Source organism: Coregonus clupeaformis, chromosome 39 (genome assembly GCF_020615455.1).
Source record: "Coregonus clupeaformis isolate EN_2021a chromosome 39, ASM2061545v1, whole genome shotgun sequence".
Taxonomy (NCBI): Eukaryota; Metazoa; Chordata; class Actinopteri; order Salmoniformes; family Salmonidae; genus Coregonus; species Coregonus clupeaformis.
This window is the reverse complement of record NC_059230.1, coordinates 6,872,927-6,898,422: the sequence shown is the minus strand read 5'-3', so window position 1 is coordinate 6,898,422 and position 25,496 is coordinate 6,872,927. Positions and strand designations below refer to the sequence as shown.

General features: G+C 42.3%; 1 protein-coding gene across 1 annotated transcript; it reads left to right on the top strand.

Annotated features, from left to right (window-relative positions):
- Positions 1 to 2,327: 2,327 nt before the first annotated feature.
- Positions 2,328 to 3,713, top strand: LOC121554533 (gastrula zinc finger protein XlCGF8.2DB-like). Its single transcript, XM_041868146.2, has one exon. The coding sequence runs from the start codon at positions 2,429 to 2,431 to the stop codon at positions 3,509 to 3,511; it is 1,083 nt and encodes a 360-aa protein (XP_041724080.2). The 5' UTR covers positions 2,328 to 2,428; the 3' UTR covers positions 3,512 to 3,713.
- Positions 3,714 to 25,496: the final 21,783 nt, after the last annotated feature.

The following is a 25,496-nucleotide window of genomic DNA, read 5'->3' as shown; positions in this document are numbered from 1 at the left end:
ATTTGAGACTGGGACGGAGGTTCACCTTCCAGCAGGACAATGACACTAAGCATACTGCTAATGCAGCACTTGAGTGGTTTAAGGGGAAACATTTAAATGTCTTGGAATGGCCTAGTCAAAGCCCAGACCTCAATCCAACTGAGAATCTGTGGTATGACTTAAAGATTGCTGTACACCAGCGGAACCCATCCAACTTCAAGGAGCTGGAGCAGTTTTGCCTTGAAGAATGGGCAAAAATCCCAGTGGCTAGATGTGCCAAGCTTATAGAGACATACCGCAAGAGACTTGCAGCTGTAATTGCTGCAAAAGGTGGTTCTACAAAGTATTGACTTTGGGGGGGTGAATAGTTATGCACACTCAAGTTCTTGTTTGTTTCACACAAAAAAATATTTTGCATCTTCAAAGTGGTAGGCTTGTTGTGTAAATCAAATGATACAAACCCCCCCAAAAATCAATTTTAATTCCAGGTGTTAAGGGGGGTGAATACTTTCGCCACTGTATCCAGCAGAGTTGTCTCCTCCTCTTGGTGCCACTTCCACCTGGAATTGAAGAGAAGACACACTGTGAGAGCACCGGACAAAGTGACAAGCAACACGATCATTTTCGTCCTTGCTACATCTCTGTTTCAAGCATCTGGATGTCTGGCCCACGTACATGTTGTCACAAACACAGCGTAGGATGTAAATCACATGTCATGTGACCACGCCTTTAACACTATATTTTTTTCCAGACCTAGGGTGTCGGAACTCTGAGGTTTTATATAGCTAGGTAACCTCTGGATCAAGGCTGTATAGCTAGATAACCTCTGGATCAAGGCTGTATAGCTAGGTAACCTCTGGATCAAGGCTGTATAGCTAGATAACCTCTGGATCAAGGCTGTATAGCTAGGTAACCTCTGGATCAAGGCTGTATAGCTAGATAACCTCTGGATCAAGGCTGTATAGCTAGGTAACCTCTGGATCAAGGCTGTATAGCTAGGTAACCTCTGGATCAAGGCTGTATAGCTAGGTAACCTCTGGATCAAGGCTGTATAGCTAGGTAACCTCTGGATCAAGGCTGTATAGCTAGGTAACCTCTGGATCAAGGCTGTATAGCTAGGTAACCTCTGGATCAAGGCTGTATAGCTAGGTAACCTCTGGATCAAGGCTGTATAGCTAGGTAACCTCTGGATCAAGGCTGTATAGCTAGGTAACCTCTGGATCAAGGCTGTATAGCTAGATAACCTCTGGATCAAGGCTGTATAGCTAGGTAACCTCTGGATCAAGGCTGTATAGCTAGGTAACCTCTGGATCAGGGCTGTATAGCTAGGTAACCTCTGGGTCAAGGCTGTATAGCTAGGTAACCTCTGGATCAAGGCTGTATAGCTAGGTAACCTCTGGATCAAGGCTGTATAGCTAGGTAACCTCTGGATCAGGGCTGTATAGCTAGGTAACCTCTGGGTCAAGGCTGTATAGCTAGGTAACCTCTGGATCAAGGCTGTATAGCTAGGTAACCTCTGGATCAAGGCTGTATAGCTAGGTAACCTCTGGATCAAGGCTGTATAGCTAGGTAACCTCTGGGTCAAGGCTGTATAGCTAGGTAACCTCTGGATCAAGGCTGTATAGCTAGGTAACCTCTGGATCAAGGCTGTATAGCTAGGTAACCTCTGGATAAAGGCTGTATAGCTAGGTAACCTCTGGATCAAGGCTGTATAGCTAGGTAACCTCTGGATCAAGGCTGTATAGCTAGGTAACCTCTGGATCAAGGCTGTATAGCTAGGTAACCTCTGGATCAAGGCTGTATAGCTAGGTAACCTCTGGATCAAGGCTGTATAGCTAGGTAACCTCTGGGTCAAGGCTGTATAGCTAGGTAACCTCTGGATCAAGGCTGTATAGCTAGGTAACCTCTGGATCAAGGCTGTATAGCTAGGTAACCTCTGGATCAAGGCTGTATAGCTAGGTAACCTCTGGATCAAGGCTGTATAGCTAGGTAACTTCTGGATCAAGGCTGTATAGCTAGGTAACCTCTGGATCAAGGCTGTATAGCTAGGTAACCTCTGGATCAAGGCTGTATAGCTAGGTAACCTCTGGATCAAGGCTGTATAGCTAGGTAACCTCTGGATCAAGGCTGTATAGCTAGGTAACCTCTGGATCAAGGGTGTATAGCTAGGTAACCTCTGGATCAAGGCTGTATAGCTAGGTAACCTCTGGATCAAGGCTGTATAGCTAGGTAACCTCTGCTCCTCTCCTTCCCTCCAGACTCCCTGCAGCTCTCTCTCTCTGTCTCTGAAGAGGAGGTTCCCCCTGAGCAGCAGCACTGTGAGCAGGAGTGGAGCCCCAGTCTGGGGCAGGAGGACCCAGAGCCCACACAGATTAAAGAGGAACAGGAGGAACTCAGGACCAGTCAGGAGGAAGAGCAGCTTCAAGGGCTCTTTGATACCAAAGACTCCATGTTCACTCCTTCCTGTGTGAAAAGTGAATGTGATAAGGAGGACCCACTTTGGTCCTTGACTCTTCCCCAAACCCAGACTGTGGAGAACAGACAGAATGGCTCTAAACCAGTGGATCTCAAACCTTTTGGCACTGTGACCCACCTAAAGGGTCTGGACATTCCCTGTGACCCTCCAGATAATCAAAACAATGCCTCCAGCCACAGCTCAGCCGTAAGCAGCGACCCAGTAGGACTTGACAGCAGCCCAACATTGGATCCCAACGCACCAATGGGGGAACACGGTTTCAAACCCAGCACCAAGTCTAGAAATACTCACTGCTGCTGTGACTGTGGTGAAACATTTGCTCTGAAAGATGACCTGCAGAGGCATGTGACTCTCACCAAGAAGAGACTCGGTGAATGCCACTTCTGCAAAAAACTCTACAACTCCACCTGTAAACTGAAGGCCCACGTCAAACTCTGTCAAGGTGGGAATCCCTGCACCTGCCCTGTTTGTGGAAAGACCTTCAAATACAAAGGAGTTCTGTCCAAGCACATGAGGATTCACACAGGAGATAAACCATTTAGCTGTGGTGACTGTGGGAAAAGCTTCAATCGGAAGGTGAGCCTAACTGAACATAAACTGACTCACACAGGAGAGAAACCATTTAGCTGTGGTGACTGTGGGAAAAGCTTCAATCGGAAGGCGGACCTAACCCTGCACAAACTGACTCACACAGGAGAGAAATCATTTTGCTGTGGTGACTGCGGGAAAAGCTTCTATCGGAAGGGGCACCTAACCATGCACAAACTGACTCACACAGGAGAGAAACCATTTAGCTGTGGTGACTGCGGGAAAAGCTTCAATCGGAAGGCGGACCTAAGGAGGCACAAACTGACTCACACAGGAGAGAAACCATTTAGCTGTGGTGACTGTGGGAAAAGCTTCAGTCTCAAGAATAGCCTAACCAAGCATATACTGACTCACACAGGAGAGAAACAACATGGCTGCTCAGTCTGTGGTAAAAGATTCACCCGGAAGGCTAATCTGTTGAGGCATGTGGATAAAGTCCACAAAGAGAGGAAACAGGACAGAAACTGAAAGAGGAAAGAACATTAGGACAAAGAGATTGTCTGTCAGGTAACTGTAAGGCACCAAAATAGGAAAAATGCCAAGATATGCCACTCTAAGTGCCGATACGATATGTATTGAATCACCAGGGACCTCACAAAACCATATCATCATACTTAGGTGCCGATACGATATGTATTGCTATACGATATACAGTGGGGAAAAAAAGTATTTAGTCAGCCACCAATTGTGCAAGTTCTCCCACTTAAAAATATGAGAGAGGCCTGTAATTTTCATCATAGGTACACGTCAACTATGACAGACAAATTGAGGAAAAAAAATCCAGCAAATCACATTGTAGGATTTTTAATGAATTTATTTGCAAATTATGGTGGAAAATAAGTATTTGGTCACCTACAAACAAGCAAGATTTCTGGCTCTCACAGACCTGTAACTTCTTCTTTAAGAGGCTCCTCTGTCCTCCACTCGTTACCTGTATTAATGGCACCTGTTTGAACTTGTTATCAGTATAAAAGACACCTGTCCACAACCTCAAACAGTCACACTCCAAACTCCACTATGGCCAAGACCAAAGAGCTGTCAAAGGACACCAGAAACAAAATTGTAGACCTGCACCAGGCTGGGAAGACTAAATCTGCAATAGGTAAGCAGCTTGGTTTGAAGAAATCAACTGTGGGAGCAATTATTAGGAAATGGAAGACATACAAGACCACTGATAATCTCCCTCGATCTGGGGCTCCACGCAAGATCTCACCCCGTGGGGTCAAAATGGTCACAAGAACGGTGAGCAAAAATCCCAGAACCACACGAGATGAAACGTGGCTGGGTCTTTCAGCATGACAATGATCCCAAACACACCGCCCGGGCAACGAAGGAGTGGCTTCGTAAGAAGCATTTCAAGGTCCTGGAGTGGCCTAGCCAGTCTCCAGATCTCAACCCCATAGAAAATCTTTGGAGGGAGTTGAAAGTCTGTGTTGCCCAGCGACAGCCCCAAAACATCACTGCTCTAGAGGAGATCTGCATGGAGGAATGGGACAAAATACCAGCAACAGTGTGTGAAAACCTTGTGAAGACTTACAGAAACGTTTGACCTGTGTCATTGCCAACAAAGGGTATATAACAAAGTATTGAGAAACTTTTGTTATTGACCAAATACTTATTTTCCACCATAATTTGCAAATAAATTCATTAAAAATCCTACAATGTGATTTTCTGGATTTCTTTTTCTCATTTTGTCTGTCATAGTTGACGTGTACCTATGATGAAAATTACAGGCCTCTCTCATCTTTTTAAGTGGGAGAACTTGCACAATTGGTGGCTGACTAAATACTTTTTTTCCCCACTGTAGTTGACAAAGCTACAAAAGAGCAAAATGAGATACAGTGATCCCTCGCCACTTCGCGGTTCACTTATCGCGGATTCGCTATTTCGCGGATTTTCATAATGCATTTTTTTTTTTTTGGTGCATTGTGCTCTGCATTCTGATTCGCTAAAAACTCACTCCCGCTTCTTGTATCAAAACATGCTACGAATTGTGCTATCATTTTGTCGTCTCGTGCAGTTATGTGTACGTACATAAAACAGCTTGGCAAATTTACATTAAGTTGGCCAAATTATCTTGTAATTTCAAACATCTCCTAAACCCATAATGTCGGCCGAAACGGCCTGGACCGACAAAAGCACCTGCGGATGGGCGACGATGAAAGAGAAGAGGGAGAAGAGGACACGAGAGATGAGGAGGAAGGACTAACGCTTTGGTCGCTTAGCAACCATGGTGCGAATGGCCACTGAACTTAAGCGAGTAGCTGAGGAATGGGACCCTTTGATGAGCCGTTCGTTACAGTTCTCCAACGTAATCGATGGTGGCATGTCGGTGTACAAGGATCTTTTTGCAAAGAAGAAAAAAGAGCGACAACAGCTGCCTATCACTATGTTCTTCTCCCGAACAAACACACCTGCACCGCGGGCTTCAGAAGAAGAGAACACTGCAGAGCGCAGTCAGGATGCAGCGGCCCAGTCTGAAGAGCAGTGAAACGGCCTACACGTGAGTCACTGTATTTGTATACATGTAATAGTTGCTAATTGTAAAAAAAAAAAAGTTTTCTATTTCGCGGATTTCACTTATCGCGGGTCATTTTCGGAACGTAACCCCCGCGATAAACGAGGGATTACTGTAATCTGTAAATAACTAGGTAAAATAGTGAGAGATGTGAGGTGTGGAGCAGTCAGCAGTTCACACACTACGTAGGCCACTGGGAAGACAGGCAGCACTTAAAGTAGATGGCCCTAGCTAGCAACAAGACGGCACTAGACCATAACAGATAAAGACAAAACATATATTTATCACTCCTGGAGATATCAGGAGTCCTCTAGCTATAGAATGAAGTCCCAAGCCGTTGCAGCTTTCAGGAGTCGCCTGTGTTACAATGAGTTGTCTTTCAATTCAGTTCATACAATAAATTATATAACATATTATAACGTTTTCCCCACATGTAGTTATCTATTTCCATTATCACTACTAGTCTGTACGTTGTAGTTAACGCTCCGTCCACGTAGAGGCGCTGTGCTGTCTTTATGGGCTTAACACCCGCTGATACAAACAGAAGAAGAATGCGGAAGTGAAATTGCGAATGGATTTGTTTTTTGTGAACACCATTCTTTCCTCGTGGAAGAAGCTACCAGCTGAATAGCCAACTAGTTATCAGTCGACTTACAATGTCTAAACAACAGTCGTTTCATGTGTTTTTAAATGAGCGCTTAACTGCGGCTGCTGTGGAGATTTTCGGCGCAGTTGAGAAAACGGTAGTGGAGTACCAGGAGGAGAATGATCGGCTACGGAGACTTCTGCGGATCACACCGGAGATACAACTATGTAAAATAGGTACTTAGCTACAATGCCTTCAGAAAGTATTCATATCCCTTGACTTATTCCACATTTTGTTGTTTTTGTCAGATCACATCAGATATAAAACTATGTAGAGTAGGTACGTATGCACAGTGCATTCGGAAATAATTCAGACCCCTTTGTTAGAAATTGCGTAATTCAAATCTGGTATTGGAATAAGAATCAAGAGATCTTCAATCCAAGCTTAATTTATTATATGCAAAATGTATGTATGATAAGTATGAAGGTTCGTATACGGGCTCACTGAAAAACCACGCAGGGCCGTCAGAGAACTAGAATTATTGTTTACAGATTCTTTCTCAAATACTCTGACAGAAAGCATACACCTCTTCTGTTGGCCAACCAGAGCAAAGGACTGAGTGTGGTCCAGACTCCATTTCAGCCAATCCGTTCCATTTGTTGCCAGGCATAGTCGCTATGATAATAACCTGCGGAGTCAGCACCGAAAATACACAAATCCACTGTAGCCATGTTCAAGGACAGTTTCACAGACAACAAAGAGAGAGTGTTCTTATCAGCCTGTTATGTGAAACAATCCATATCAGTACAGTGCTCCTCATTAATTCATTCCTTCCAAGCTATTCATCACATACAGATCCAATTAAAAAATAAAACCCAACAATTCCCTCTTTTGACGCCCTCTAGGGTGTCACTCATTAAAATACAATACAAACAAAAATAAACACTTTTATTAATAGACAATTTGATAATAAGTCCTTCAGTCCTTCCATCGACACCCAACTTGCAAACTGTTACCAGTCATCAAAGAAGTTCAAACCATCACATAAGGAAAGACAAACATTCACATGGTTAACTTGATTAATAAAGCATAAAACACAGGATTATCCCTAGAGTGAACACAAAACACAAGATTATTAAAACTCTAGGGTGTGATTAAAGATTTTTAAAGGGAAATTTTAGAATTCCCTCTTTTGACACCATTTATGGTGTCACTCTAAACAGAGTATAATCACCCTTAAGAATAACAGGATATGGAAATTAAATCACAACATTTAATGTTAATAAAAAATAAAAATAAATAATTTTAACCCTCTATTCCTCCCCTACACCTAACATGTACTGAGTTGGCTACCAGCCACCCAGGAATCCTTTACCTTCACATTAGGAAGAATAAACAATCACAGTGGTTAGTAAAAACATAAGGTAATAAATGAGCAAGAACTGAAAATAAATGCGTGTATGTATTTTACTAGGCAAACCATGGATCATCCAGCTTGGTCTCAGAGTCAGTAGCAGAGTCACCCGCATCATCCTGGGCCGGTAACAACAGCATCATACCTGACGCCTGCACCACTCCTACCACTGACCTCCTGAGACAGGGGACGATGCAAGCAGCACAACACATTAACAGCAAAAACACAATTACTAGGGTCAGAAATCCAGTAACCACCATAGAAGAGTACTCACCAAACCAGTCACTCAGCCAGGAAATAAGACAACATCCACAAAGAACAAGTATACCCATAGAAGCTATAACTTCACCCAGAATAGTCACAACAATAGTTTTCCATTTACCAAATATGTTATCAAACCAACCGTTTATGGAGCTATCAATACCAGAGTTCTCAACCAGTTCGTTCGCCAGCGTGGTGATGGTCACTCAAGCGCTTTGGTCACGGGCCCGTCCGGTGCTATATTGTTGGAGATGAAAGTACAGCACATATATCCAAACGGAACACAAACCCCGTCCCGCTCAGCCAAAAGCATATCTAAAGCTATTCTATTCTGCCATGTCATTAAGCTAGTTGCCGCTGTCTGCTCAGCTAATCCCTTTATTGCATCACGAGTGTGGTTTATAAATCTTTTGCTGGTTATATTAAATATAATTTATCCAATCTACATTTTTATTAATTGTTGACCACCAGAAAATACTTGATTCAAACCCAGCTGCGATCTGATTGTGGATCCCATCAATATATATCCTTTCATCAAAGGATCCCGGGAGGAGGTCCTACTTTCTATGTGACAACTCACCAGTCTCTGACACGTTTGATTGTTTGCGTATGTAGGTGAGTTCACAATCAGTTATCACCACACATCCATCAGATGTCAGCACGGGTCTGGTTTTGGTTCCTAAAATCCTCTGGCTGCAACAAAGAGGAGAGATTAGTCATGGTCTCTTTAGTTGTGACATTCTCTGTGTGGGAGCAGGAGCTAAGAGGCCCTACCCTGTATCCTGTCTTACTAGTCCTAGAAAAACAATTAGAATCCCCTGTGACTTCAAACTGAGGCAACCCAGGTCAGGATGACTTTGTTATCGGGGGAAACAGATAGTGCAAGTTACCATAAGACTCTTTCACCACATTCCCAAGTGGCTTGCATGGAGGATAAACCTGACAGAGAGTCAAAGCCTGTCAAGGGGAACGGAGTAGTTGTTAACCTTGGTTTGGCTGTCCTACAGGCATAACAGTCCTCTTTAGACCGTATACTGAATCCATTCCAACCACAGGTTAAAATCTATTTACTCCATCTCCATCTGTACTACTTCCTTCAGGTCTATAGTTTGCACTGTCTCACTACCTCCCTCAGAGAGGTTTACTCTATAGGGTGCCCCAGTTGAAGAGGATATCTCACCTGTCAGGTCTGTAATCTGTTTTAGCATAATTCAGACTTTCAGACAGTACCTACCCTCATATGGGTCGCACTGCCATTTCTGATAATTCCCTACTTTCACAATACTCCACCTGTCCCTAAACTGTGTATGGAGATTGGTGATGTCCTTCCCTAAAGTCCCTAGTATTTCCCCTTTCCCTACGTCTAGCTGTCTCCTATGCCTTTTCAACTTGTGTTAGGTTAACTACCACTTCTGGCTGAAACAGGAGGGTCCGTGTGTGTTAGGAATATGGCCCCCACAATCAGACAGCTACCTACCGTCGGGAGACCTGTGAATCCCCACCCTCGCCCTGAGAACATGTCAGATGCCAGAGGCCAACCCATTGCTTCACCTTCTATCGAACTCACACAGGGATGATCAGACAGGGTAATGGAATCTTCGTTAAGGAGCCAACCCCCGAGCCCTAGTGGTGATCGGATCTTTCTCCTAACTCTGTGTTTGTTCGTCAGGTGTAGCTGGGTTTACCTTTTTGCAGTGAGTGACATGCACCCAGATGGATCTCTCAGCTATTCTGCTGGCAAAGGCAGTACTTGGTAGGGCCCTTCCCGCCAGGCCTGATTCAGTCTCCTGGTTAGATAGAGTGGGTCACCTTCTCCTTTAGTTCACCTGTGGGGCACAAAACCTCTGACATACAGGTGTGGTTAGTAAACTATCATACATGTTTTTTTTTTTTTTAAGTATTTTGTCCTCTCCTTCGTATATATTTAATATTTAATCCTCTCCTTCGTATATATTTAATATTTAATCCAACCATCCCCCTTTTTGACACATGATTTGGCCATGTGTCAATATTACCACCTACCTAAACAATCACTTTAGTTAATATTGGTAATTCATTATCCAATTGCCATTCCTCCACTCTCTCTTCTGTTATTTTATGGTTCAAATCAAATATACTATTACCAAACTATAATCTTCTTCACAATTTGCACAGTATTACAAATTACCCTCAACTTAGTAAAATAAACTATCTTAAAGTCCTCCTCTCATGCCTTTAGAATTTACTAGTGTGGATGATTAAAATAACACCAGAATGTTAAAACAGAGTTCAGAGGCAATTGAAATCATTTAACGAACTGTTTAATCCCATAGTATACTAAACCTTACCATTATTCTAAATACTTCATAAATGTTAGTTATCCCAAGTGTTCATTAAGTCCTCATGACATTCATTCTCATAAGAAATCATATATACCCCAAACTCAGCCAAAAGCTAAAAAACTCCATAAAATTCACTGTGTGCTCCTCTAAGACCTATCACCCTTGACCTGCTGAAACCCCCCCAAAATTGAAACAACAAGGCTTTATAAACATCATACTAGGTGTGTTGTTTTTTGTTTGAAAAACCCAATTTGAAAAACAACCACAAATAGCCAGGCCTTAATTTGGTAGCTCCCTTTTATGACCTAAATACTGCCTAACTCCACTGCTGCTCCCCCTAGCCCTGGGCAACATTCCAACGAGATGAGCTAATCTCTTTCTCCTGGTTATCCCCAGTCTTAACCCATCAATAATTGTTTGTATCAATCTAATTCCTCATTTCCCGCTAAACCATTTCAGTTCGCTATTCAATTTATTTATCTGTTCTCTCTGATTATGCCCTAATTAATAAAACAACTACTTGCTATCGTTGATTAGCATACATTTAATGATGTTTCTACCATCTGAACTGTACTGTCTCTCACCCTCCCCTTGCTCCTTCGGGGAGAGCGCATGGTAACCTTATAACATATTTTCATAGACTTTTCTAGAATACTTCTATTTAAGCTATCTAATTCAACCTTTCACATAGTAATCTAGGTATATAGCCCCACTGCAAAGCTTTGTCTACTGTCCCTACCTGTGTTCGAACCAGGGACATCGCCAGTCACTCCACACCATCTACGATTCTCTCAAAGTAAATACTTTCACGTCGCACATCCAGCCACGTCATCACCCCCCGTCTAGCCAGCCCTTCCGTCTCAAACACCCTAGTAGCCAAAATAAAACACACTCTAACAGCGTTCTGCATTTTCCTCTATCATCGGGTTTAAGAACTAACGTAACAACATTAACTATTCTCTATTGCTGTAGTAACGTCTTGTTTGGTTCAGTTTATTTATTACGGAGTGTCCATAATACTATAATAATACATAATCGAATTCCCTTCATGCATACAGATTTCACCTTATGCCATTGAAATGCCAAATAAACCATAATAGTTCAATGGAGCCCCCTATTGGCTCTCCCCTACCTATACATTACTTCTATAACCACTTTAGTTATGGTCCGATTACAAATTAAACCTTATCACATGATCAAACAACGCCACAACCTTAAACTCATATGGGGCGGCAGGCAGCTTAGTGATCAGTAGCGCCGCGCCAACAACCGAGAGGTCGCCGGTTCCAATCCCCGAGCCGACCAGGCGAAAAATCTGCCGATGTGCCCTCGAGCAAGGCACTCAACCCCAATCGCTCCTGCAAGTCGCTCTGGACAAGAGCGTCTGCCAAATCACAAAAAATGCAAATGTAAATATTCTCTACTTTCTCACCCATCTCATCCCTCGTCAGAAACCCACAGGCACCTCTCAAATAATCACCCCGTGGTGTTCCCAGCCAACTCCAGTCTTTCCTCGCTCCAAAAGCCACAGTTTCGCTCTCTCCAGCCCCTCCCCTCGCAACTTTCTCTTCAGCTTTCGGTGGGAGCAGGCTCTTTTGAAGAGCTGTTTTTCGTTTTAGTGTTCCAAATATTCTGCCGTTATTTAAAGTACTTTAGTCTATTTATTTAAAACAAATCATTCCCACCTAATTAGTTAAAGTTGGTGCATGTTTATATTTAAACGATAAACCGAATTATTTCAGTCTAATTGTTTAACCAGTATTTTGCAGGGTCAAACATCAAACACTGAATCAAATAATAAACCAAATTGTTTCAACACAACTATTCAAAACCAGTTCAGTCACACAATTAATCACTTTAGCTTTATGTTCCCAATTGTTATTAACGGGTTATATGGTTTAAGCAACCACAAACCCAACAGTTATCCCCAAATTTATACAGTTTGGACAGGCACAGACGTCTTTGATTCCCAATTAGTTTTCTATCAAGGTATACAGGTTTATCATTCACACTCTCATGCATACGTCACCCCTGTCTTAAAGAATTTTAAGTGTCTCCTTTGAACCTAGTCATATCTAGTCTGAACTGATATGTGCCATAGCGTCGCACTGCCTATTTATTTAAAGTACCTCCTATGGGTGTCTTTTGTTAACGTTTGCACATTTTAAACTTTATTTCCTAATTGTAATTCTCATTATTTACTGTTTTAAAATATTGTTTGTATTCTCAGCCAAAATGGTACACAGTTAATACACAGTTAAACGTAGTATACAGTTATCACACTCACTCACAATATACAGTCATAATCCTATCACACAGTCAAATATGTCACACAGTCATAAATGACACACTTACAATCGACACACAATCTATTTGGGCACACAGCCTCCTCTGTTTGGGCACACAGCCTCCTCTATTTGGGCACACAGCCTCCTCTGTTTGGGCACACAGCCTCCTCTGTTTGGGCACATAGCCTCCTCTATTTGGGCACACAGCCTCCTCTATTTGGGCACATAGCCTCCTCTATTTGGGCACACAGCCTCCTCTATTTGGGCACACAGCCTCCTCTATTTGGGCACACAGCCTCCTCTATTTGGGCACACAGCCTCCTCTATTTGGGCACACAGCCTCCTCTATTTCCCATGGGTTTAACCATCACAATTATCAAACATTTGCATAATACATTATGAAATCGAAGTAGTATACTGTAATTGTTATTTATAGTAGAATAGGGTTCACTTACATCAAACAGGTGTTTCACAAAATTAATTTGGATAAAGCCAATGTGCAAAACTTCAGTTATATTACAATAGGTGTTTTGCTTACCTTTATAGAAGCCCGGGCAATTTGTGAAACACAGTTCGATGACAGTGATGTCCAATAGGCTGGGTGAATTCCAGCGAAGTGAAGTTCCGCTACCAGATCACAGTCGGAGGTCACCAATTGTTAGAAATTGCGTAATTCAAATCTGGTATTGGAATAAGAATCAAGAGATCTTCAATCCAAGCTTAATTTATTATATGCAAAATGTATGTATGATAAGTATGAAGGTTCGTATACGGGCTCACTGAAAAACCACGCAGGGCCGTCAGAGAACTAGAATTATTGTTTACAGATTCTTTCTCAAATACTCTGACAGAAAGCATACACCTCTTCTGTTGGCCAACCAGAGCAAAGGACTGAGTGTGGTCCAGACTCCATTTCAGCCAATCCGTTCCATTTGTTGCCAGGCATAGTCGCTATGATAATAACCTGCGGAGTCAGCACCTAAAATACACAAATCCACTGTAGCCATGTTCAAGGACAGTTTCACAGACAACAAAGAGAGAGTGTTCTTATCAGCCTGTTATGTGAAACAATCCATATCAGTACAGTGCTCCTCATTAATTCATTCCTTCCAAGCTATTCATCACATACAGATCCAATTAAAAAATAAAACCCAACACCTTCAATTTTTCCACATTACAGCCTTATTCTGAAATGGATTAAATAAAAAAAATGTCCTCCTCAATCTACACACAATACCCCATAATGACAAAGCGAAAGGTTTTTTAGAAATGTTAGCAAATATAAACTGGGATTATGTTTTGCCGAGTAGAAACTGAAAGGTGAATAATGTGTGGCCTCAGGTAGCCTATCAAATTCGATGTGCACCTGAGCAAGGTACACAACCCTAATTTATCCTGTGAGTTGCTGTAGATGAGAGCGTCTGCTAAATGGCATATTATTATTATTATTTATATTATAATAAGAATATAATATGTTTCTGAACACTTCTACGTTAATGTGGATGCTACTATGATTACGGATAATCATGACTAAATAATGAATAATAACAGGGGAGGTTAGCATTTTGGGTTATGATGAACATCTTTGTTTCTTTTAACTTTCTCACTTGTCATTATTGAAGATTCATTCATAATTATCCCGAAGTGTTCAGAAACATATTTTATTTACAATAAAACGGACTCCAAATTTACACAATACATTATTCACCATTCAGTTCCTGTTGGGCAAAAACACAACCAAAACAAACTGCAAATTCATTCAACAAGTTTGTGGAGTAACAAGCGTAATGCAAGGAATATGGGATCAAATACTACACTTTTTACTCTATTACACTAAGTTAATTTATCCAAACGCTTATGACTTATTCACCTTGGGGGACTAGATACATAAAGTGCTTTGATTTCTACATGGTGAAACAGATGTGAAAATTCCCTAAAATAAAAGGTGACATTCTGTACTGTCACTTCATATAAAACATTTGATCTCAAATCCCAAATTCTGGAGTATAGAGCCACATTTGTAAATGTTAGTTTCACTGTCCAAATAAATACATTGGGGACTGTGGTAACCTCTGCTCCTCCTCTCCTTCCCTCCAGACTCCCTGCAGCTCTCTGTCTCTGAAGAGGAGGTCCCCCCTGAGCAGCAGCACTGTGAGCAGGAGTGGAGCCCCAGTCTGGGGCAGGAGGACCCAGAGCCCACACAGATTAAAGAGGAACAGGAGGAACTCAGGACCAGTCAGGAGGAAGAGCAGCTCTTTGATACCAATGACTGTGTTTTCACTCCATCCTGTGTGAAAAGTGAATGTGATCAGGAGGACCCCCTTCAAGAAGCCATACTAGCTGAATACCCAACTCTCAGTCGACTGAAAATGTCTAAACTACAGTTGTTCTGTGTGTTTTTAAATGAATGTTTAACGGCATCTGCTGCTGTGGAGATTTTTGGAGAGGTTGTGAAAACAGTAGCAGAGTACCAGGAGGAGAATGATCTGCTACGGAGACTGCAGAGGATCACACCGGAGATAAAACTATGTAGAATAGGTTTGTATATAGATCTAATACCTAGCTAGCTACGGTTCTACTTAGTTAATAAACTGTTTTTCCGCTAACCGGGATCTCCATTTCATCCATTTTTAAAGAACAGTTCTTTAATGTAGCTAAGATTCACCGGACATGATTAAAAAGTTATCTGTCACGAAAATATTATTGAAATAGCATATATAGCGCAGCTCTTCTGACTGAGTCATTGAATATGTTTACGTGCACACTAATAATTAAACATTAAATTGATTACGGCAGTAGGCAGAGTACGGCATCGGTCATGTAAAAACCTTACTGTGCTTATCTTAAATCGGCGTTAGATCATAATTTAGGTAAGCATACGCCAGTTAAAACACCTGCTTTTTCTGAGTAATCTTTCAAATGATCAGGACGTGTAAACACCTTAAACAGAGATCCAGTGGTGTGTTTGATCTGCTCATGTGCTAACACCAGCCGAGGTCACCAGCAGCGCAAGCCTCTATTTGGTGCAAGTCAAGTGAGTTTGGAACAACTGAAAGTATGCATCTTAGAAATAGTTTTCACACACAAACGTTATATGTCCCAACTCAGAATCAAATATGCTTCACAAAAAAATATAATGGTCGCTGAGGTCAAACGTTTATTTTGATTGCCGATTATGTGCGTGTACACATACCCAGCGACTCTTCCTTTTGATTAGCATTAGACGCCAATGCATTTTAGTGGAGACATTGAGTACGTTTTACGTGCACATGAATCATTCAATATTAAATTGACTATGGCAGTAGGCAGAGTACGGCATTAGTCATGTAAACGCCTTACACTGCTCATCTTAAATCGGTGTAAGGTCATCAAAACATCTAGTTTTCTGAGCAGTCTTTCAAATTATTAGGACTTGTACAAGCTTTATTAAGATATCAAGAGCAGACATCCCCTGTTTGTCTATACATTGTCTATACATTGCACATTTATTTTAGCCAGCTCCTGTTATTATTTTGATCAATGCCAATAAAGCAATTTTAAAATCATAAACCTATAATTCACATGTGGAACTCAAGTGTTCTATTTAATTCTGTGCTATATTGATGATAACCTCTGCTCCTCCTCTCCTTCCCTCCAGACTCTCTGCATCTCTCTGTCTCTGAAGAGGAGGTTCCCCCTGAGCAGCAGCACTGTGAGCAGGAGTGGAGCCCCAGTCTGGGGCAGGAGGACCCAGAGCCCACACAGATTAAAGAGGAACAGGAGGAACTCCGGACCAGTCAGGAGGAAGAGCAGCTTCAAGGTCTCTTTGATACCAAAGACTCCATGTTCACGCCTCCCTGTGTGAAAAGTGAATGTGATCAGGAGGACCCACTTCAGTCCTTGACTCTTCCCCAAACCCAGACTGTGGAGAACAGAGAGAGTGACTCTAAACCAGTGGATCTCAAACCTGTTGGCACTGTGACCCACCTAAAGGGTCTCGACGTTCCCTGTGACCCACCAGATAATCAGAACAATGCCTCCAGCCACAGCTCAGCCGTAAGCAGCGACACAGTAGGACTTGACAGCAGTCCACTATTTGATTCTAACCCAACATTGGGGGAACACCAGACCAAACCCAGCACCACATCTAGAAATACTCACTGCCGTGACTGTGGTGTAACATTTGCTCTGAAAGCTGACCTGCAGAGGCATGTGACTCTCCTCAAGAAGAGACCCATTGAATGTAGTTTCTGCAAAAAACGCTACAACTCCACCTGTAAACTGAAGGCCCATGTCCGACGCTGTCACGGTGGGAAACCCTTCACCTGCCCTGTTTGTGGCAAGACCTTCAAACTCAAAGGAGTTCTGTCCAAGCACATGAGGATTCACACTGGAGAGAAACCTTTTAGCTGTGGTGACTGTAGGAAAAGCTTTAATCGCAAGGAGCACCTAACCAGGCATAAACTGATTCACACAGGAGAGAAACCATTCACCTGTGGTGACTGTGGGAAAAGTTTCAATCGCAAGGAGACCTTAACTACGCACAAACTGACTCACACCAGAGAGACACCATTTAGCTGTGGTGACTGTGGGAAAAGCTTCAATCAGAAACAACATGGCTGCTGAACATAGACTCACACAGGAGAGAAACAACATGGCTGCTCAGTCTGTGGTAAAAGATTCACTCAGAAGACTCATCTGTTGAGGCATGTCAAAAACAACCACAAAGAAAGTAAGTGAGGACACAGAGAGTGGACTAAGATGGAGTATTGAGATACACACAGAGAGTGGACTAAGATGGAGTATTGAGATACACCCAGAGAGTGGACTAAGATGGAGTATTGAGATACACACAGAGAGTGGACTAAGATGGAGTATTGAGATACCCACAGAGAGTGGACTAAGATGGAGTATTGAGATACACACACACAGAGAGTGGAGTAAGATGGAGTATTGAGATACACCCACAGAGAGTGGACTAAGATGGAGTATTGAGATACACACAGAGAGTGGACTAAGATGGAGTATTGAGATACACCCAGAGAGTGGACTAAGATGGAGTATTGAGATACACCCAGAGAGTGGACTAAGAGTATTGAGATACACCCACGATCACCTGTGGACTCTAACTGGTCCTCCTTATCCTGCTCGGTCCAGTGTCACGCTAATGATCTAATGTATCTATGGCACAGCGATGATCTAATGTGGTGGTTGTCTGAACCCGACAGCTAAATGTTGCTACTCTTTGGGCAATCTGCATTTCAGACAACCACCACTTTTTTTGGTGAACAACTGAGGGATGGGGTTGGAGAATTGGAAACACTCCATTTTTCGTAGATAGATATATGGATACAAGATGTCAAAGTATTGTTCTACTGCAGGGTTTCCCAATAGGTGGTGGCCTGTGGGTGTTTTTTGTTTGGCCCCCACTGTTTTCTGAGCAAAACAACATCATATATAGATACATTTTTTAAAATTAATTTAGGGAATCTGTTCCCAAGTATTCCCATGTGTAAATAGATTTATATGTGATCATATCAACCAGCTCTCACAGTCTCACGTCAGAATTAGACGTTGAAGAAACATCCATGTTTCTTAAACGTCACATTTGGAAGTTGTTGCAAATGTAAAATCTGGAAGTATTTAAGGTTTAAGTTTAGGCTGAATGGTTAAGGTTTGGGGTAGGCTTTAAACATCACAGGATTCGAACTTGCAACCTTTGGAATCAGAGGCAGATGCTTACGTCCGTCATCCCTTTCCACAAACCAAACCTACTTGAAGGTAACAGCGCTCACGGTTGCCCCCTAGTGGCCGATCTGACATCGCCAGACATGGACGGCAGTCGAATACTGATTTGTATCACGGGTAACTGGATCTTATCCCCTGTGTTATCAAGGTTTGAAATTATTCTGTTAGTTTTCAAGTACTATATCTGTTTGGTTTGGTGGTCCCGTGTAGCTCAGTGGGTAGAGCATGGCGCTTGCAACGCCAGGGTTGTGGGTTCGATTCCCACGTGGGACCAGTAAGAAAATGTATGCACTCACTACTGTAAGTCGCTCTGGATAAGAGTGTCTGCTAAATGACAACAATATGTAAATGTATTCTTGCAGTCAATTTGCAGTGTACAGATTTATAACCATGTTCCGTCCCCAAGACTAGCCGTTGAAGGAAAAATCCCCCCACCCCCCCGGCTGACGTGCTTGCCACCGACATTGGCAGCTTCTCACAGGCCCAAATGTCAAACTGAGCGGCAAGAAGACTCCCCATTAGGGTGCAAAGCTACCGGTAATTTACTAAAGTTACTGGAATCTTCAGTAATTGTGGTAGTTAACAAAATCTATGGCAATCTATTTTAACTTTGGTAATTTAGACTTTACATTTTTTATTCATACATAGTATTCATTTGTCATATCTGTGTCCATATTGTCATGAGTGTCTAGTAGATAGACCATATGGGTCAGGAGGTAATAACCCAATTAATACAAATTAAAAAAACATCTAATCAACAATGGCATTATTTTCAATTAACTCTGCAACGCTTCCAACTATTGACTGTTCACAACTGCCACCAGTTTGATGCCAAAACATTTACAACAAATACATATTGACATTAGTAAAAATGTATGCGCACATGACTGTAAGTCGCTTTGGATAAAAGCGTCTGCTAAATGGCTTATTATTATTATTAAATAAGTGTGTACAAAAAAATATAAAGGATAATTCATGCTGAAATGCTCATATTAAACACCAATGGTATTGAAGTTGATGCTTTATATTTAGGATAATGTTTTACAGCTTTGTCATTCTATTCTGTATTTTAAAAAATCATCTTATTTAATTATTTCATATATTTTACATGTGATAAGGCCACGGAAGGTCAGAGATGATTACAAACACCTGTAATAATCTGAAGTACCCAAAAGTGCCACTAGATATCGTGTGATAGATTACATAAAATCCTTGAAAGATACCAACATTCTGACAGTTTACTGGTAAACGTTTTTAAAAAATGTCCAGTAATATACCCTCCGTTTTGAAACCCTAGTCCCCATGGTTACTGAATACAGTGATGGAAGGTTCCGGACACCGCTATAGTTCTGGCGCCTCTAACGCCTCAGGGTCTTCTAGTGTTGACTGAACGTTATCCGAATGAGTTCAGATGAAAAGAACGTCGACCTCCATCCTAACCCCTCATTATGGCCAAGGGTTCTGTCTGACAGACATGTTAACCGGCCATTACAGTTGTCCACATACGACCCTCACACTGTTGCGTCTAGGGAAATGGACACCTACAGTGAGGCAAAAAAGTATTTGATCCCCTGCTGATTTTGTACGTTTGCCCACTGACAAAGACATGATCAGTCTATAATTTTAATGGTAGGTTTATTTCCAGAAAAACGCATGTCAAAAATGTTATAAATTGATTAGCATTTTAATGAGGGAAGTAAGTATTTGACCCCTCTGCAAAACATGATTTAGCCTTGTTGGCAATCACAGAGGTCAGACGTTTCTTGTAGTTGGCCACCAGGTTTGCACACATCTCAGGAGGGATTTTGTTCCACTCCTCTTTGCAGATCTTCTCCAAGTCATTAAGGTTTCGAGGCTGACGTTTGGCAACTCGAACCTTCAACTCCCTCCACAGATTTTCTATGGGATTAAGGTCTGGAGACTGGCTAGGCCACTCCAGGACCTTAATGTGCTTCTTCTTGAGCCACTCCTTTGTTGCCTTGGCCATGTGTTTTGGGTCATTGTCATGCTGGAATACCCATCCACGACCCATTTTCAATGCTCTGGCTGATGGAAGGAGGTTCTCACCCAAGATTTGACGGTACATGGCCCCATCCATCGTCCCTTTGATGCAGTGAAGTTGTCCTGTCCCCTTAGCAGAAAAACACCCCCAAAGCATAATGTTTCCACATCCATGTTTGACGGTGGGGATGGTGTTCTTGGGGTCATAGGCAGCATTCCTCCTCCTCCAAACACGGCGAGTTGAGTTGATGCCAAAGAGCTCTATGTTGGTCTCATCTGACCACAACACTTTCACCCAGTTCTCCTCTGAATCATTCAGATGTTCATTAGCAAACTTCAGACGCCCCTGTATATGTGCTTTCTTGAGCAGGGGGACCTTGCGGGCGCTGCAGGATTTCATTCCTTCACGGCGTAGTGTGTTACCAATTGTTTTCTTGGTGACTATGGTCCCAGCTGCCTTGAGATCATTGACAAGAGCCTCCCGTGTAGTTCTGGGCTGATTCCTCACCGTTCTCATGATCATTGCAACTCCACGAGGTGAGATCTTGCATGGAGCCCCAGGCCGAGGGAGATTGACAGGTCTTTTGTGTATCTTCCATTTGCGAATAATCGCACCAACTGTTGTCACCTTCTCACCAAGCTGCTTGGCGATGGTCTTGTAGCCCATTCCAGCCTTGTGTAGGTCTACAATCTTGTCCCTGACATCCTTGGAGAGCTCTTTGGTCTTGGCCATGGTGGAGAGTTTGGAATCTGATTGATTGATTGCTTCTGTGGACAAGTGTCTTTTATACAGGTAACAAGCTGAGATTAGGAGCACTCCCTTTAAGAGTGTGCTCCTAATCTCAGCTCGTTACCTGTATAAAATACACCTGGGAACCAGAAATCTTTCTGATTGAGAGGGTGTCAAATACTTATTTTCCTCATTAAAATGCAAATCAATTTATAACATTTTTGACATGTGTTTTTCTGTATTTTTGTTGTTGTTATTCTGTCTCTCACTGTTCAAATAAACCTACCATTAAAATTATAGACTGATCATTTCTTTGTCAGTGGGCAAACGTACAAAATCAGCAGGGGATCAAATACTTTTTTCCCTCACTGTACTTATTTTCACAGACACAGGCAATACGAAAGCTTTATCAGTTATTCTTCGTTTACTATGGGTGAGAGAGTTCTGGGCTAGGGTATATCCGAATAGACTCTCACATTGCATGGCGGACGCTGTTACTGCAGCATTTCGGCTGGCCGGCCAGGCTTTGGCTTTTTTTTTCTGTGGTGGTGCATTCTACTGGAGGAGTAACTGCCTTACCTGGACGATTGGCTGGTCTGTGCCCCATCCAGAGAACAGGCCACAACGGACACGAGGACCCTCTTGAACCACATGATAGTTCTGAGCCTCACCCTGAAGGAGTAGAAGACACCTGAACCCTCACAGAAGTGAGTGATTTACCTCCATAGACTCTCATGAGGGCACTTCTCCCTCCAGGTGAGAGTAATTATCCTACCTCAATCGTTTCCGGCTTGGATGAGCCGTGTCGATGTCGGTGCCAACAGAGACTCGGCCTACTGATGGTGGCCCAGCAGAACCATCTCAGTCCACTCCAGCGATGGTTCAACTCCCACAGCCGGCACTCAAATCAACACAGACTCCATCAACTGTTGGTGATGAGTGCGTGTTTGATGGCTCTATCAAAGTGGCTATCCCGCTCCTTTCTGTTAAAGGGGGTGAGCCTGATCAGAGTCCACCGCAGAGAGCTGGTGTGCACCAGCAGCCACTGAAGCACTCCCTGGAGCTATTTTGTAAATGACATCGCCGAAGTCAAGGATCGGTAGGATAGTCAGTTTTACGAGGGCATGTTTGGCAGCATGAGTGAAGGAGGCTTTGTTGCGAAATAGGAAGCCAATTCTAGATTTAACATTGGATTGGAGATGCTTCATGTGAGTCTGGAAGGAGAGTTTACAGTCTAACCAGACACCTAGTTATTTGTAGTTGTCCACATACTCTAGGTCAGACCCGTCGAGAGTAGTGATTCTAGTCGGGTGGGCGGGTGCCAGCAGCGTTCGATTGAAGAGCATGCATTTAGTTTTACTAGTGTTTAAGAGCAGTTGGAGGCTACGGAAGGAGTGTTGTATGGCATTGAAGCTTGTTTGGAGGTTTGTTAACACAGTGTCCAATGAAGGGCCAGATGTATACAAAATGGTGTCGTCTGCATAGAGGTGGATCTGAGAGTCACCAGCAGCAAGAGCGACATCATTGATATACATGGAGAAAAGAGTCTGCCCAAGAATTGAACACTGTGGCACCCCCATAGAAACTGCCATAGGTCCAGACAACAGGCCCTCCGATTTGACACATTGAACTCTATCTGAGAAGTAGTTGGTGAACCAGGCGAGGCAGTCATTTGAGAAACCAAGGCTATTTAGTCTGCCAATAAGAATGCGGTGGTTGACAGAGTCGAAAGCCTTAGCCAGGTCGATGAAGACGGCTGCACAGTACTGTCTATTATCGATCACGGTTATAATATCGTTTAGGACCTTGAGCGTGGCTGAGGTGCACCCATGACCAGCTCGGAAACCGGATTGCATAGCGGAGAAGGTACGGTGTGATTCGAAATGGTCTGTGATCTGTTTGTTAACTTGGCTTTCAAAAACTTTTGAAAGGCAGGGCAGGATGGATATAGGTCTGTAACAGTTTGGATCTAGAGTGTCACCCCCTTTGAAGAGGGGGATGACCGCGGTAGCTTTCCAATCTCTGGGGATCTCAGACGTTACAAAAGTTACTAATGCTGCTCATTCATGTTGATTTAATCTTGTATGGAGTAATGATATAAACAGTTGACTCCTGGTGAAGAATTGATTCTCCCAGATCATCCTATAGTAATGATAACCACTGTTTATCTACATGTAGTCATCGTTTTCCTTTACTACTGGTCTGTAGTCTGCCTTGCTAAGTAAACTCCCATCCAGCTGGCGGCGCTGTTGGGGTTCGTCACCAACTATTAGAACAAAGGATGTCTTAAGATTCCTTCCCTAGAACACGGAAGTAGGATTGGTAACGAGTAAAAAAAAATATGTTCCTTGTGTGGCGTAAAGAAAGACTTACTGACTAAGCTAAATAGGCTACCCAACTCTAATTTGACAGAAAATGTCTAAACTACAGTTGTTGCGTGTGTTTTTAAATGAGCGTTTAACGGCGGCTGCTGTGGAGATTTTCGGGGCAGTTGAGAAAACGGTAGTGGAGTACCAGGAGGAGAATGATCAGCTACGGAGAATGCTGCGTTTGAGGTTGACACCAGACATACAACTATGTCGAATTGGTTCGTATGTAGAGACTGATAGCTAGCTATAGTTCCACTTTATTGATGAACTGTTAACTGATCACCACTTCATCCATTTTTAAGAAGTTGTTTTTAAAGTTATCATGCATGGATAAAACATTGTCCTAAAAACAGGAAGTGATTTTAATTTATAATTCAAAAATGTATAAGCTATAGAAATAAATAGCTTATCTTCAGTTACTGAGAAGTAATTGAAAATGGATTCTAGTTTTTAATTATTGAATTGGAATTATAGTTTACCTCGTCTTGAATTTACTTGTTTAAAAATTCAAATTGACCCCAACCCTGATGTCTGAAGCCTGTATAGAACCCCACAGTGGAGGTGTCATAATTCCCATAAAACCTAGCGGTCAATCAGGGAAATGGTTCCAATTGTTTTCCCACCATTCATTTTTCCCATAGGGGATTTGAGAAAAACCTTAAAATAAGGACTGTGTTTCATGTAGGTTCACCCTGGCTTGATATTTTGATAACCATGTAAATCTCTCTCAGACAAGGTCTTTTAGCAATATATTTATGAGCACAGCCTTATTTCTATTACAGCATATTGAATGACTCATTCATATTCCATTCACCCAGCTCAATGTAACATTGCTAGGTTTAGGCTACTACATGATACTCACATGTTCCCTAGTTTGTAGCAACCCCATCATGAGGTTGCTACAAACTAGCCCATGAATGAAAGTTTACAACGTAGATGTTGAGAAACATTTGAGTAATCAAGGTGACAGACAGCGACACATTTAATACCACCTTGCACACTCTTGCCTGCATCTAGCTGACATCATTAGTCCAACAGTTGCAAACAAGTGTTTCTATTGGACAAATTCCAGTATGTTTATCCCTGTTCCGTTTGCTTCCGTTTAGCTGTTTGTGGTGAAAAAATCTTTCCAAGCCAAACCTTCATATCATAACCACTAACCGCTACACACAGCCTACATCGTTGTAACCATTATTAGCTAACGTCATAGTCAGCATAGCTACTAGAACTAACGCGTTAGTAAACCCTCTACAATCATGAAGTACAGTGTAGTCAGCAAGCAGTTTAGCAGTTACACCGGTGGGCCCCGGTGGCAATAAATTAATAGAACCTAAAGCTTACATTGACTTGGAAGAGTTCCAGTGTCGGATAGCCATAGCCAGCTAGCTATCCGCTGGTTAGCTATCCGCTGTTTGAGTTGGATAAACTAGCTAGCTGCAGTCGCTAAGTAAGTGAAAGTGGATTTGAAATATATACAAAATATAGCTAGCTGTCTCTCCTCCTAAATTTGAAGAAATGAATTTGTTCAAAATTGTTCAACTATTGTCTTCCTCTCACTTTGAGTCAACTACTCACCACATTTTATGCAGTGCAGTGCTAGCTAGCTGTAACTTATGCTTTCAGTACTAGATTAATTATCCAATCCTATGATTGTGTGGACAACATGTCAGTTCATGCTGCAAGAGCTCTGATAGGTTGGAGGATGTTGTCTGGAAGTTGTCATAATTACTGTGTAAGTCTATTGAAGAGGGTGAGAACCATGAACCTCCTAGGTTTTGTATTGAAGTCAATGTACCCAGAGGAGGACAGAAACTAGCTGTCCTCCGGCTACAACATGTTTCTGCTGAGGCTACTGTGTGTATTAATAATTTATTTGGTGATGTGAATATATTATTGTAGTTTTATCTAAAAAGGATAACTTTTTTTAATGTTTCACTATTTTTATTTTTATGAAATTCACTGAGGAGGATGGTCTTCCCCTTGTTCTGAGGAGCCTCCACTGATAATTGGCTCTATTTACTCTGATTCTAAAATGCTAATTAGCATCAAAGGAGACATCAATCAAAACTACAAATCCCTGCAAGCGCCTGCACGTCCTCTCTAGCTGACACCTTTGCTAACAGGTATTTTGTCCATTTAAAACTTGCACAAGACAGTTCACAGAATTGTCTGTTTAAAGACTACATTTAGATAACATTAGATGGTTAATCCAGAGATTCTTAACTTTGCCTCGATTCG